The 15,735-nt window shown below is 48.2% G+C and overlaps 1 protein-coding gene across 4 annotated transcripts in view; it reads right to left on the bottom strand.

Moving 5' to 3' along the window:
* Window positions 1-7,267: 7,267 nt before the first annotated feature.
* Window positions 7,268-15,735, bottom strand: part of VWC2 (von Willebrand factor C domain containing 2) — a 63,219-nt gene continuing 54,751 nt past the window's right edge. For all 4 annotated transcript variants that reach the window (XM_081079384.1, XM_081079382.1, XM_081079383.1 and 1 more), the window contains one exon: window positions 7,268-7,779. In XM_081079384.1, the coding sequence (XP_080935510.1) occupies window positions 7,628-7,779 (152 nt within the window). In that variant the 3' untranslated portion in view covers window positions 7,268-7,627. The remainder of the gene's footprint in view (window positions 7,780-15,735) is intronic.

Below are 15,735 nucleotides of genomic sequence, written 5' to 3'. Positions count from 1 at the left end.
CAGCCTCCTCATCCTTGGCAAACCCTTTGAAGTCGTGGACGAACCTCAAGTGTCCGCTTCCAGATGCCATCCAGACTCTCCTTGTTGACACAGTCCCAGCCCAAGCACCGTTCTTGATGTGGCCGCAGATGGAATCGGCCAGAGCTGCAGCCATCGTCCTGCACTGCAGCAGGAGCCTGGCAACGTCCCCACCAGGCAGGAGGCTTTAGGAGGTACTGTGACTCCTTGATCCACTGGTTAGGTCAATGAGGTTGTGTTTCAGCTAAAAAGATGTTGTGTTTTATTTATTTAATTTTTTAAAATTTTGTATTGGGGAATATTGGGAATATTTCTCCAGGGCCCATCAGCTCCAAGTCAAGTCGTTGTCCTTCAGTCTAGCTGTGGAGGGCGCAGCTCAGCTCCAAGTCCAGTCGTCGTTTTCAATCTTAGTTGCAGGGGGCGCAGCCCACCATCCCATGCGGGAATTGATCCGGCAGCCTCCTTGTTGAGAGCTCGCGCTCTAACCAACTGAGCCATCCGGCTGCCCCTCCTTATTTTTCAAGAAGTCTTTTTCCATGCCCCAGCAGAGGAAAATCTGAGGGCACATAAAAATAATTTGAATTTAAGATTTTTACTTACTGCCAGTCCATATTTCTAGTTATGTAGTTTAACAAGCGTTACATTTACTTTTAGAAATGACAAGGTAAAAAATGTGCTATTATCAGCCTGCACCAGGGGACACGAGTATATTGTAGATACGTCAGTGTTGTAGGGACAGAGTCCCAGAGAGCAGTTCCCAGGCTCTCGGCCTCACGTGGAAAGGTGCTGGCTCGGGTAGTAGATGGCCGTCGGCTGTGACTGGCTGCCCATCAGCTGTAACCGGTGAGCTATTAGCCACTGATGTAGCTGCCGTGGCTGCGTTGGTTGGTTGGTTGGTTGGCAGAGAAGCGGACGGTGGACTGCAGATTGTGTGTGTCCTACTTCTTGTATCTCCCCCGGCTGCCAGCGAGACGAGGGTGCAGGAAGACCTCCTCTTGGGGTACTGGCAGATGTTTGCTTTTTTGTCTCCAATCCAGCTGCCAGGAAAATATAGTGGTCTGAACCCCCTATCCATGACTCATGGGTGTTCCTTTTTGGCCTCACTGTATCCTGCATTCTTGTGCAGGGAGCAGGACCAGAGACCCTGCGTGACAAGTGTGAAGTAGTGTCTGTCCTTCGTTTAAATAACAGAGGTGAAAGTCATAACGTATATTTGAACAAGTCTCAAGGATTGTGTTTAAATAATTCAAAATACTTTAAGCATTTTGAATATTATTTAATGACATGCATTTTATTTTTCTTGTTTAATCTACTTCAAAAGGGGGAAATATCTTGAGAGTATTCTCTTAAGTGTGATTTTATCCACATAAAATGTGCAAAACCCAATTTAATCTAATAAATGGTTTATTTTCTAAATCTGTTCAACACACATACCCACGTAACAGCATGTACAGATAGGCCTAATTATAGAAATTCAGCTCCGCATCAAATCAAGGTATTACAAAAACATTTTCCTGGCAGCTACTACCGTGTTTTCCCGAAAATAAGACCTAGCCGGACAATCAGCTCTAATGCGTCTTTTAGAGCAAAAATTAACATAAGACCGGGTTTTATAGTAAAATAAGAGTGGGTCTTATATTAGTTTTTGCTCCAAAAGACGCATTAGAACTGATTGCCAGGCTAGGTCTTATTTTTCTGGGGAACACAGTATATATAAATGGGATAAAACAAAGATGTTATATAAATTATGTTTTAAACTTAAACATATGATAAGCATAGAATAAGGGGGGGAAATTAGTCCTAAATTAAGACATTTGTGGGGCGGACGGGTGGCTCAGTTGGTTGGAGCTCGAGCTCTGGGCAACGGGGCTGCCGGTTCCCTTCCCACCTGGGCCAGCGAACTGCGCCCTCTGCAACTAGAATGAGCTGCCACTCAGCTCCTGGGTGGCCGGATGGCTCAGTTGGTTGGAGCACGGGCTCTCAACCACAAGGTTGCCGGTTCAACTCCTGCAAGGGATGGTGGGCACCTGCAATTAACAACCGCAAGTGGATCTGGAGCTGAGCTGCGCCCTCCACGAGTAAGATTGAAAAGACAACAACTTGATTTGGAAAAGTCCTGGAAGTACACACTGTTCCCCAATAAAGTCCTGTTCCCCTTCCTAATAAAATCTTTAGGAGAAAAAAAAAGAAAAAGACATTTGCTTTTACTTAATCAGAATCTTTGAAATGTTTTAATTTCTCTATTCTCATATTTTTAACGAATCAAGTAATAGACAGTTTCCTGTGGACCTTGCGCTTTGTAAATATTATCTATTCTAGTCTGTGTTACAAACATTAATTGTCATGGTTGGTACCACGACTCCCGCGTTACCTCTGAGGGATCCGAGTCAGAGGCCAACATTTAGTAAGAGCAGGACTGGGATTAACCAGACCCCCCGCCCCCAGTCGCCAGCGTCTTCACGGCTCCGTTCCATAAAGCAAAGGGGCCACACCTGTCTGGTAGGATACTTAGGATCCATGTTACATGAAGGCTTCGGCCTTTGTCTCTGGTGACGGTGATTCTTGGTGTGGAGCAAGCTGATGCCAGGTAGACAGGCCACTGCTCAGCTGCCTCACTCCTCCTCCTCTGCCGGTTCCTCCAGCCCTCCAACCAGCACACCCAGCCCTTTTCCTGGAAGCGTTCCCTTTGGATCAATTTCCTCTCCTCTTTCCTTCCAGCTGGAATTCCCCAAGTGTCTTCAGTACTGAGCGTAATAGTCTCATCTGTCAGGTACGCAGGAAAATGGTGGTTGGAGATCTTTTCATGGGTACACCTGGGAGCTAACTGATGTGTGTGGTAAACTCACACACGACCTGGCAGATGCACTTTCACGAAAGAACTTACAAATATATACCATTGTTTTCCGTCTACAGCAAACTGTCTGTGATTCAGCAATGGAATAAAGCAGTCTTTTACTATATTTTCCCCAACAGTCTGCTAAAAATGATAACAGAAGCTATGAAAGCATCACACATATTTGTATATTTGTAAATGATGCCATTTAAAAATGACTTTTTCTTTTCTATTTTCAAATCCTGGCTCTATGGAATCAATATTTAAAATTCTTTGAAAATCAATTCAAATCACATGTAGAAAGCACCGCCACGCAGTGTCCAGACAAAGCTTGTACCGCCAGCTCCGTACAGACAGTGAGAGCTAGTGGAGCTGCACCCACACGGGGCAGGCGGCTCTCCCAGGCCTCGCCCAGGCCCACTGACGGCTGGCACCCAGCTTCCGTGGCTGCGGGGCCTAACGGGAACGTCCAGCCACTGGCGCCCTGCTGCTTTCGTCTTTTGTTTTGATCACGTCCTGCTTGTGCTCAGACTTGCATTTCAGGTCTCAGTGAGTTCAGAGGGTGTCTAACGACTTGTGTAGATGCGTGCACACGCGTGCACACACGTACAGGAGGAAAGCTCCGGCCTGGGAAATTTAGAGTTCTGAGGAATAAAGTGAGGGAAAATTATCTCACCCGAAGACTACTTTTGTTTGTTTTCTTCTTTTCCTTAAGAAATGGGTTCACTTTGTATTAAGCTTTTTGTCTTTAAGTCCTACTTGTCAGTATTTTAAAGGTTTCTAACATACCTCTTAAAAGCCATTGTGGGGACAGAGCCAGGAGTGCAGTTTCCAGGCTCTCGGCCTCACGTGGAAAGGTGCTGGCCCGGGTAGTAGATGGCCATCAGCTGTAACCAGGTAGCCCTTAGCCACTGATATAACTGCCGTGGCTACGCTAGCAGGTGTGGATTGCAGGTAGTAAGTGGGGTCGGTTGGCAGAGAAGTGGACGGCAGGTTGCGGATCGTGTGGCTCCTGCTTCCTGTGTCTCCAACCCAGCCACCAGCGAGAATATAGTGGTATGAACCCCTTATCCATGGCTCCGTGGGTGTTCCTTTTTGGCCTCACCATGTCCTGCGTTCTTATGTGGGGAGCGGGAGCTGAGACCCTGCATAAGACCCTGCATGACACCCGTATTGTTCTAAATTTCACCCATTCCATTTAGTTCCAAATCCAAATCACTCCGTCCTTTTACATTGCCCCCCGTTATTATATAACAGTACTTGTCCTCTTAAATGTGGGCATGCTGTTTATTATACCAAAAAAGTTTCTTGTAAAGACATTTCATTTGGGGCTCAAATGGAGGGCATGTTTTGTTTCTCACTCAGTGTTGCTATTTGTAGGATCTATATTTTTGTGGTATTGATTTGCCAGAATTAATCAACAGCCTACAAGAAGGTAGATAGGAAGTAAAGCTTTTATATGTATGAAACCACTTTATTGCAATGATGCCTATTTTTAAATGGCAATGCTTTCTTCTAGAGAAAACAGTGAGGGAGGTAGGAGCAGTTGGCGTCACCTGCCCTCTGGTGTGCCAGCTGGTTTCTGGAGGGACCTCCCCAGGCCTTCCCCCACCCCCACCATGGCTGGGGTTGTCGGTTGGGGACAGTCTTTGGCGTTGTTTTCAAAAATTACAGATTTAACATTATGTAACGTGGACATTCTACTTTATAATTACTTTATATTAAATTTAACTGACGTTTGTGAGGATTAAATGAAAAAAATGTGTGCAGAGTGTACTACAGACTATAACTGACCCAGGAAGGCACTTAATACTTTTTTTAAATCATCAATTCCATAGGGATATGAATTCATCATTGAATCAGTAACGACTGCCTATCAGGAGGTAGCAAACTTTGCTTGAAATTATAAATGGTGGTACTGAGGCAAGTTAATGAGTTTAACACCACAGATACAGCCTTGCCTGAAAGAATGAATCTAACTTGAAAATCTGAAATGTCAGATTAATTTCAGAATCACTCTATTGCTTAATATAAGTCGCTTCAGATTTTTGGATATAAACATAGGTTGAATAATTTGAAATAAATTAATGCAATACATTTGTAAGAATGAGTTGGATAATCATTTCACAACAATTATCAGGTAATTATGAAACAGACCTATTTGAATTTGGAGATTTATGGCCCTCGAGAACTTCTGAACTTGAAAAATGAGGCTCCCTTTTTAGTACAATGCCCAAACTATAATATTTTAGAATCAGGTAATTTGGTTCACACTTTCCTCTCTTTATAGTGAAGTTATTGAGGGTATCACACTTGTTGAATAGAACAGTTTCATTGTTAATAATCTCAGCAAAGCGTTCTATGGGAAAAGAAGAGAATAAAATGTCATCCTGATATAGCTTTACAGATGAGAAAGTCTAAATTAAGGGCGAGAAACAGTAACCTAAGAACAGCTGGTCTCTCATGGACAAAAGTGCACACGGCCTCCTTGTATTTCTGGATGCGCAGGGTCTGTCGAGTGTCCGCTCACGTCCTGCTCTGTGGGAAGAGGGACGAGGGTTGACAGCAGACGGGAGGGAGGAGAGTTACTTCAGCACAATCACAGCCACCGAGCTCCAGCCGTCAGCGGTGTCACCCACCTGGGACACGGGTGGGTCATGCTACTCCGGACCAGGAACCATCCATTTCCCAAGACGATATAGTGTTCTCGCTCTTTATGCAACAAAACGCCAGTGTCCTGAAATTCTCCGGGTGTTCAGGCGCCAATGCCATCACATCTGAGCTCACCGCCCGCCCTGGTGGCATTACATCACCAAGGGAGGCAGTGGGGCTGCGGGGAGAGAAGAGCTGCCACGTCGTTACAGATACCATGACCCATCTCCCACGGAGGCCAGGGCCATTTGGGGGCAAAATCTTAACGATACGACCTGGTCTAAAGTATCCACCTTGGTAATGGTGAGATGGCTGGTGTCTGGTTAACGTTCGGGAGACTGGTCACGCCTGAGCCACCAGCTGATACTTCTCCTGAGTATTTGCGTGAACATCATGTGCCTGGGGCTCCTCTGGCCCAAGACGTCCTTGAGAAACAAGATGAAGGTGCAGCAAGCCCGTTTCTGGAGGACTCAGTGGTGGTTTTCTATTTATCGGTGTCCACAGCGGGTCCCCTTGTCAGGATGACAGTGCGTCAGTATTTCTTCACAGTTACTCAGCCATTGTTGATGGAAGCTTCCTGACAGAGGGAATGCTTTTTTCCTGTACCCTCTGCTCTTCCTAGGAAGCCTTTCTAATCTCCCTTTGCTCAGCTCTAGTCAAGCTCCCAGCACAGCACACTGTTGTTTCTTATGTATGTTATGTCAGAAGCCAGAAGTCCATGAAAGCAAGAAGCCATGCTTTATTCCCTTTTGTGTCGTGACAATGCTGTGGCCTTAACAGGTGCTAATTTAAAAGTGGGCAATGAGTCAACATATTTTTACTTCAAGGCTTCCCATACTGACCATCATCCTTTCTCACCCTATACCTGTTAAGACTCGACAGCCTCTTCTGTCAGTGTGCCCCATGTTGGTGTGACTGATAAGGCAGAGATACCCTCTACTATGCATTGTCACACTGGCAGGAGTCATGATGGCGTCTTTTATTCCCTGTCCAAATGGAGAGAAATGGAGTCGGTTTGGAATTATCTGTAACTACAGGACCATTGTGGGGGCAGGTGGCCTCCTGCTTGCTTGTTAACAACCTGCATGGAAGAACCACCTTCTCGCACTGGGCTTGAGGGAGGGCTGAGACCGGCTGTCTCTCACAGGGTGTGGCTGTGTCTGCCATGCTGGACAGCTGGCTGTCCCATGACAGCCTGGGTCCACTGACAGGAGAGCTGGGCTGTCTGTGCCACATTCAGCTTGCGGGTATCAACGTGGTCAGGAGTTTGGCTTTCCTTAAGCCTCCTCCAGAGTGTTGAGGGACTGCCCCACTTTCCTGCCTACTTCAAGTGACACAAATTGTGCAGCCCACCCTGTTCCTCAGTTTAGGGGATGATTTAAAGTCATGCTCAGAAGAGAAAGTAATGTAAGTAGAAATGAAACACGTATGCATCCATCCAACACGGGAGCTTTGGAGGGACAGAAAACAGTGCGTGGCAGTTATCTTAGACCTGCATTTCCCAAGTGACAGAGACCCAAGGGGATAAAAGCAGTAAATTGTGTGAAGGATACATTATATTTGTGTGAATTGGACTGGATCTGCTGAGGACAGACACCAAGCGTACCTCTGTAATGAAACAGAATTGGGGCAGGATTTCCAGAGAAACCGGTCGCATTATCCCACTGTCCATGAATGGGTATAGGCTCCTAGATGTAAGCAGAAGCAGCCATAAGTAGCTCGTGTGATGGGATCAGCACTGAAAAAAATGCAGGGCCATAGGGAGGAAGGTGACAACACAGCATGTTTAATCTGTATCTATAGAAAACATTTATAGAAGCTCTCTAATGTGCAGATTATAGAAATACATTTAATATATAATAGTGCACTTTAGTGTACTTACTGTGAAAATAGCACATTTATTTAGAGAGGGATTTTGCGTTCAAAGTTCTTGTTGATGATTGGAAATATACCCATTCCCTTCTCTTGCAGTAACTGTTACCAAGAAAAGCCAAAGTGCCCATAGAGTTCCATTATTCCTCATCAAAGTCTTCTCCTTTTGCAGGGTATTTCCCAGGGTCACCTGGGACATTCACATCAGTAAAAGATTCTAGAAAAAGTCAGAGTGTCCGTAGGGCCCAGCGCCTACATTTGCCGGCACTCGTGTCTTGTGCACATGGCCTGCCGTTCAATCCTCCACGTGCCCTCCTCGTAGGTACAGTGGCATATGGTGCACTCGTCCGTCTTCACTTCCCTTCCAGCTGGGATGACAGCAGTTTCTGCAAAGCAGTTTGGACCTGAAATGCAGAAGCAGGTTTTATATTACGTCTGTGCATAAATATATATTGTATTTAATTAGGCAGTTAGCTGTACAATGTATGTTTTATTCATTCTCTTTTATGAAGGACAGTGGAAAAGTTATAATTTCAGTAATATGCAGTGCTCCCACATTTTTATCTGATATATAACCAGTTTTTTAATATTTTGATGAGTGACAGCGCTGTGCTTTTCGCTAACAGATTCTCCCACTCAGATTCTCTCTTAGACACAGGCCAAATCTGCGATCCCTTGATTTAATGAATTCTAAATAAGCATAGAAAAAGAAAACCATAATGAATCGTGACTTTCAAAGAACCAGTCTCATCCTTCATGGCACTTTTAGGAGAGAGACCTTAAGCAGGCAAGCTGCTTGAAGTAATCCCACGCCCGTGCGACTTCCACACACACCTGTTGGAGCAGCTTCTCACAGGTCACCTGGACGGCTCCTGAGACAGGGCTGCTGGTGCCGCCCCCAGAGCTTCTGACTCCCAGCTTTGAGATGAGGCCAGAGAACTGGCTGCGGTAACAAGTTCCCAGGAGAAGCTGATGCTGCTGGCCGGGGACCACTCTTAGAGAAGGCCCGTCTCAGCCCGTTCCAGCGTCACACCCGGGACAGTCCTCTCCGAAAACCGAGGACCCCTGTGATTCTGCTAATTGCCACACCCGCATTTTACAGAAGGTCAAGGACACGAAGACGTGAGTGTCGGAAAGATTTCAGTACGAGTTGAAACAAACGGTTTTTATGTTGTGGCTGACACACCTGATTCAGCCAGAACTGCCTTCTAACCTCCCTCTAACACGAAAACGTCAGCAGCATCTGCAGCCTAAGGGCCCAGCTCTGAGCCTGAGCAGCGGGCTCGAAGTCTCCTTCTCCCTTCCCTCGCTTCTAAAGTCTGATAACATGCTCACTACCAAAACACATTTCATTATAATGTGTGAAATCATAAAAGAGATGAAAAACGTTCACCTGTGAAATTGTAAAAAGCTAAATTAACCCATCAGAGCCCCAGGATAAAAGCTGGCCTTTGTGTAACTAGTGGGAATGAGTGTAAGCGGTGCTCCCTGCGTGTCAGCCAAGTGTCACACCCAGGAAACAGCCAGGGCGTATGGCCCCGGCCCCTCCTGTAACTTTCTCGTCGTCCCCCACTCTACAGGGCCCAGGGCTCTTCCCTGGACCTCTGCCATTCTCCCTCGGACATCTCAAAGCGTGACCGATGCTTTCTCTGGGAATAGCCCCGAGTCACAGTCTCACTGTACTTTCTCTCCTGACCACTAGTCCTGTGTTTCCAGAGGGCAGCTGTCCACACCGACTGCTGACCCCCAGACCCAGGCCCAGCCTGGGCCCAGCATGCTTTTGTGTGGCCTGACGGGCTTTGTTGGTGGAAAAGTCACTCTCCTGCACCGCTTTGGTGAATTGTAACAGTAACGCACCACATAACCACATTTGGGTCACCCACAGACCGCACATATGACAGTGGTCCCGTAAGATCCAAATGGAGCTGAAAAATTCCTATCACATAGTGACGCCCTAGCAAGGGTAACACAACACATTATTCACGTTTGTGGTGACGCCGGTGTAAACAAACCCACTGCCTACTTGTCCTATAAGAGGACAGGATATAGAGCATGTACCATATATGACACTTGATAATGACAATAAACTTCGTGTCACTGGTGTGTGTTTTTATACTATGCTTTGTACCGTTACTTTAGAGTGCACTCTGTCTACTTACAAATAAAAGTTTGCTACAAAACAGCAGCCGTGTTACGCCGGCAGCCGCCTCACACATCTCGTGTTGGCCGCATTGCGTGATGGCACCATTTCCTCTGCTGCTTGACTTCATCTCGTGTTCTTTTATAAACTTAGTGTAACCTAAGTGCACAGTGCTATAAGACGGCTCCAGTCATGCACAGTCGTGCCCCAGGCCGGCACGTCCACTCACACTCACTCACACTCACTCACACTCACTCCCTGACTCACCAGTCCTGCGGCCTCCTCTCATGCTACGTGCCCTGTACAGGTGTGCCGTTTTTTATCTTTTATACCGTATTTTCACTGTCCCTTTTCTATGCTTAGATACATTTCCACACACACGCACGTCCCACTGGGTGACAACTGCCTGCAGAGTTCAGTACAGTGACATGCTGCACGGGCTGTCGCCCAGGAAACAGACTGCCCCCCCCAGCCCAGGGTGCGGGAGGCTGTGCCATCCAGGTGTGTGGACGCCCTCGGTGATGCTTATACCACCTGCTCCCCCTCGCTGCTGCCGTCGCTCAGTGTCAGACCCAGTGCAGCGAAGCCAGGGTGGAGGACGGGTGTCAGCTGGAGGCAGTGCTTCCTACCCTGGCTGACGCTCCGCCATCTAGGTCCTGGAATGCAGGGTCTGTGTCCAGCCCCCATTCTGCCCTGGTCAGCAACACACATGAGCCCACGACAGGTGTGTTCACTTAGCCGGTGCCGAGCGCGTCCCACCTGGAGTCTGAACCTGTGGGGACGGCTGTCATTTGCCTACCTCCGCGCTCCTGTCTCCCAGAACTGCCGTCACTGTGACAGCCCTCGGTGCCCAGTGAGCCTCTCCCTTGCCTGGGGGGCCCTGGGGTGGGGGACGTGTCTCCATTGCAATTTCATCCCAGGGTCTTGTCTGCATGGAGCTCAGGATACGGACCGGCGAGTTCCGGGTGTACAATTAAATCGGGAATTGACACAAGCGGAATGCTAGCCTGATACAGCTGTGCTGATGAGTAGGTGGCCAGGGTGTGTGAGACTCCAGGGATGTGAGCCCCACAAAGCCGTGCTGCTGAGGAACAGGGGCCCACTCAGGTGCCTGGGGCACATGTCCTCGTCTTCCACGGGAGACTGAACACAGGGACAGTGGGGCACACAGGACCACAGGGCGATGGAGAGAAACCCAGGCAGCCTCGGGCCAGCCTGTCTGAGGCACAGAAACTCAGGGCGGGCACCGATCATCCGCACGCTTCCCTTTGGAACCTCCAAGCAGGTGAGCGTCACTCCCAGGTGTGCCCAGGTGCCTGTCCTGAAGCAGCAGCTGTTTCTCCCCCTGCTGTAGGCCCCGTTCCCCCGCTGGCCTGACTCCTGAGCACGAAGCCCCAGGTTATTCACCCTGAGGCTGCCCTTCCTCCCTCACACACCTGGCCCTGAAATCCACGGCGCCGGCCTCCAGCAGGCAGCCGACACTGGTTTTCTCAGCTGCACTTAAGGTCACTGCCAAGTAAAACTAAACACCTGAAACTGTGTTCGGGTGTGTGGTGTTGAGCACATGCGTGTTTTTCTGTTGAGGATCTAGTACTAAGTCATTTTCTTAAGCAAAAAGTTGAAAAGACAATTAAAATAATGAAAAACGAAAATGACACTCAAATATGTACAAAACAGAGTTCTGTTTCCTCTCCTCGAAACTGTTTCCTCTCATCGTGTCTTGGAGAGGAAACGATGCTGCCACGCGAACACCCCGCGCCCGCGTGGCTGGGCAACGGATGGGCCGCATGGGCCGCGCCTCCTCTGGGCTCCGGGGGCCCTGCCCTGGTTGTGGTTCCTGGGGCTGGGAGGTCACCCCCCGCCCCCCCCCCCCCCGTGTCGCATTCCAACCCTTTCTAGTCGGTGACATTCACCACATACCACCCAGTCTCCGCCCAAAGTTAAACAACAAAATACATCTTCATGGTTAAGTGCTGAAAGTCTACACGCTCTAAGTTCTCCAGAAGCGTTTTAGCAAATAATGAGCACCACTCCGAGGAAGGAGGCAGGAGAGAAGGATTTCCCAGCGTTCTGAAATATGGTAAACGTTTTCCAGATTTACAGAAAAGGTCCCCGCCGGCCAACGGGGTGGGTTCATTAAACCTCCAAGCCGCTAAGACTGAGAAGCTCGGGGACAGGACTGGTGTTTCAGCATCTTCCAAACTCATTGACCATAGAGGCCTTTATTCACAAACGTTATTATCTCGTGGACGTTTATATCCTACAGCATTTGAAAAAGGAAGCGATACCGCGGGAGTAAACAGTGTGCAGAGCCCCGCGACGGGCGAGGGGCAGTGCAGGCCCACTCCCCGCAGGTGTCTGGGATCCCCGCTCCCCCGTCACCTGCCCCCCACCTTTCCTCAGGAAAGGGCACTGCTCCCCTTGTGACGGTGCCTCAGCCACAGCTCCACCTTTGTACTGGCCTCGATTACAGAAGTGTCAATTATATTCGTAAGTTCCACCTGACCTACAATCTCCTTATATCCATGTGGTTCTTCCCGCCGAGAACTCATGTTCATCCTTTGTTCCCACACGAGCGGCTGCAAGGCTGAGAATGTTCACACTACAAAGCATTTCACCTTGGGCAGACCTTTTGTTCTGACTCCCTCCACATACAGATAGGAAAATTGAAACAGAACTATGTACAGAGTAGAATTGAGGTTAGATATCAGACTTTTGAGAAATGTGTATTTGTCGCTCAAACTCTTTGGATGCAATCCGCCAGGCCAGATGGCCTCCCACTTCCACGTTGCAAGTGTGACTGACAACACATGGGCGCTCGTTCCTGTTGCTAGGGACCAATAAGGCTTCGGGATGCAAACACACTATTTTAGAAACTTGGGAATCAAGTTTGTCATGTATTTCCAACACAGACTTTTTCTTCCAATAAAGTTTTAGCGGTCACTGTCGGAAGCCTAGTGCAGAAGCCTTGAGAAGCTTGTGGAGCAAAGGGCCTACCCAGGGCAGCAAGAAGGGTCGTCCAGGCCACAGCACTGCGGCCACCTCCTGTGTCCTCACATGTCACGGCTCTGGGTCGCAGCTCCAGAACCTCCCCCTTTCTGTGGCCATTTTCTGCCTGAATTTCCAGGTTTTGCCATCCTCCTCTGCCCGTTCCCACACACGAGGCACAGACATTTCAAGCACATGGGACAACACCGGCATTGTCAGGAGTCTGTCTAAATGGTGTCGTCTTACTATTTCGGTCAGACCCAGCTTTATCCAACACTGGCATGTCATCAAGTTTAACAAGTAGCCTCCTGAAACACTCCTGAAAAGGGGGCAACTCCTACAAATGGCCCTTTGCCAAATTCCACTAATTTTCTAAAAAGTTACAAACACATCATCAGCAACGACGATGAAGTGACCGTGGAGTGAGTCAGACATGAGGGGACAAAGCGCTGTGACGCATCACGCAGGGACAAAGGATAAACTCGCCATCCATGTCTGGTCTCACCGGCAATTCCATCTCCACCGCAACCTGCAGATGTGCGCATGCTCCAAGGGGCCCTCCCACCTGCCGGAGGGAGTCCCCCGGCCCGCCGCTGGGCCCTGGGATGCGCTTCTGAGCAGGGATGTGGGGGGACGCCCGCCACTGGCTCTGAGTGTCCCCACAGGGTCCCAGGTTCCAGCTCCCGAAGCACCCCTTCTTCTGAAGGGCCCCCTTCACTGAGCTCGTGCAAAGGCTAAGTGGGCTTCACGAAACCCGACCGGTGAGTGGGGGATGAATGACAACGTCGTGAATTAGGAAGGGAAAATCATCTGTATTCCTAACAGACTGCAACATGTCAGCCTGAAGTTCACGCCCCGCTCACACCTAACCCGGCACATGAGCGACAACCAAGGAGATTGAGCGAGTGGCGCCACCACAGCTACAGAGCTAACAAAGAGGTCACCAAGTCGCAGAGTACAGATGAGGAAAGGTCATCCCAGGACTGCCTCTGTGTCACCTCACCCAGGATGTCACCCACGGGGCGCGAAAGAGGGAAGCGAATCTCGCACGCCCCATAAGTGGTTAACAACTGGCTCTGAGAAAGAAAAATAAACACGAATAAAAAGGAAAGAAGCCCGGAAATGAAGTTACCATCTAGCACTTTGCCCACGTCCATCCTGGAGCAGCCAACGTGTGACGCTGGGTACAGCCGCAGACCTGGAAAGATATGTGTGCCCATGAGCCCATCCAAGTGAGAAAGGCATGCAGAACGTGCCGTGAACAGGAATGGCTACTCGATAATTCTAATATCACTTTATGGAAAAATACAACCTACGGCACACAAAATGAAAATCTTTGGAGAATTAACTATAAAAATCACACATTTCACACCCTTCATAAAAGCAATTAGAAGTGTAGTAAGAAGATACTAAAGACACGAAGACAGGTCTGGCTTTGTGGGCTTAGCATGCAGGGGGGACACCCCAGAGGTGCCTGGGGAGGGCCGCTGCGGCCAAACACTGGAACAGTCACTTTCAGAATGCCCCTGATATCATCGGGGCTGCACCACCACAGAAACCTAAATAAAATGCTTTAACAAAAGTATTAAAAAGGCAAAACCAAAAAAAAAAAAAAAAAAAGCAGTCAAAAGCAAAGTAAAAAAATAACTCAGTAACTGAAAAAGACCCATGAAAATAACTCAGTAACTGAAAAAAGACACATGAAATACAAAGCAGGATACCGGGTACAACAATTGTAAGATATGTATTTTCCTATGTACTAAAAGTTAAACGTTTTTGATTAAAAGCAAAGAAGCATGAAAATGTGGCTAGCAAGGAACATAAATACAAATAAAAACTCAGAAAATCTAAATAGAAAGATTAATTTTAAATAATTCATCATTTCTTTTAGAAAACAGTTCATCACATTATGCAATTTTATTATAATTTCCATTATAAAATGTATATAATGTATCATTTTATAATGAAAAATCAAATTAAAAATACAATGAAGAAATAACATTTTGAAATATGCGCATACCAAAGGGCAGACCAATGAAATACTGAAGAAAGCCCATTTGATAAAAATCAAAACGTGCCATCACACCAATTCTAATCACCTCTGTTTAGCATAAGGCGTATTGAATGATGGTTTATGGCTCAGGAGACATCATCACACTAGAGGTCAGGCTAATGGTAAAAGAAGTTTGCACCTTCAAATAGGAATGTGTTTATAGCTGAATAATACAGAGCTTTTGCTAAAAGTGACCTAAAGTTACACAGATGATTTCAATAAACAGAAGAGAAACCCCGTGTACCAGGGACCCCTCACGTCCCTCACTGGGCTCAGTGGCACCCAGGCCTCACTTTGTCTGCATTCACCCAGCTGGCGGCTTCAGACACGCCCAGCTCTTGCACAGCGCCTCCAACCCCACTGCTCCCCAAGCTCTGGACCCCCCTTCCCACCACCTGACTGCCCCACCTGTGTGTCCCAGAAGCATTTCCAATGTATGTCAAAGGTTAACTCCCACCCCCCCCCCCAAGCTCCTCATTTGACCAGTCTTCCTATTGCAGGCAGCCTCTTGTGCATGGTCTCTGTGACTCCTCTCTCTGTCATAGGCCACTTCCTGGGCCAGCACGTCCCAGCATGTCTACCCTGGGACAGCTGCTCACCACGTCCAAGCGGTGCCGCCCCCATCCCTCTAGGTTCTCCCGGGGTCGGGGTCATCCAATCCTCAGAGCTTCCTCCTGCAGGCGGGCAGAGGGATGCAGCCAGCAGTTAGCTGGGCCGTCCGTCCTCCAAGCCTCACCTCTGGCTCCAGGCATTGCCACTTGGCCCGTGGGAGGCCGCCTTCTGGACCAGCTTAGTGCTCATCAGGCTACTTCACCCGGCCTGCCTTCCTTCTCTCTCTGCTTCCAAGGCCAGACAGCTCTCCAGACATCCCTCCTCACCTCCACTTTTGGGAAACCTTTTGCACAGCTAACCCTGTGTTGGCTTCTGTGTGTCAGAGGTCACAGACAAGCACAGTGAGGGAGAGAACATCCAGGTAACAAAGAGACTGGAGGTCGGAAGAGAGCTGACATAAAACATTCAAAGGCCCATGGATGGAGGCGATGGAGTTGAGGGTGAATGGATTGCTGCTTCGGCAAGAGCAAGGTGCAGGAAAGTTCAGACAAGAAAAATGTGTAGCTGAAATTTATAAGCTTAGGGGTATAAGTAGAGAATCAATCATTCCTTTTGATAATTTTTGCC

The sequence above is a fragment of the Rhinolophus hipposideros genome (assembly GCF_964194185.1).
Source record: "Rhinolophus hipposideros genome assembly, chromosome: 18".
Taxonomy (NCBI): Eukaryota; Metazoa; Chordata; class Mammalia; order Chiroptera; family Rhinolophidae; genus Rhinolophus; species Rhinolophus hipposideros.
This window is presented reverse-complemented; position numbering and strand designations above follow the sequence as displayed.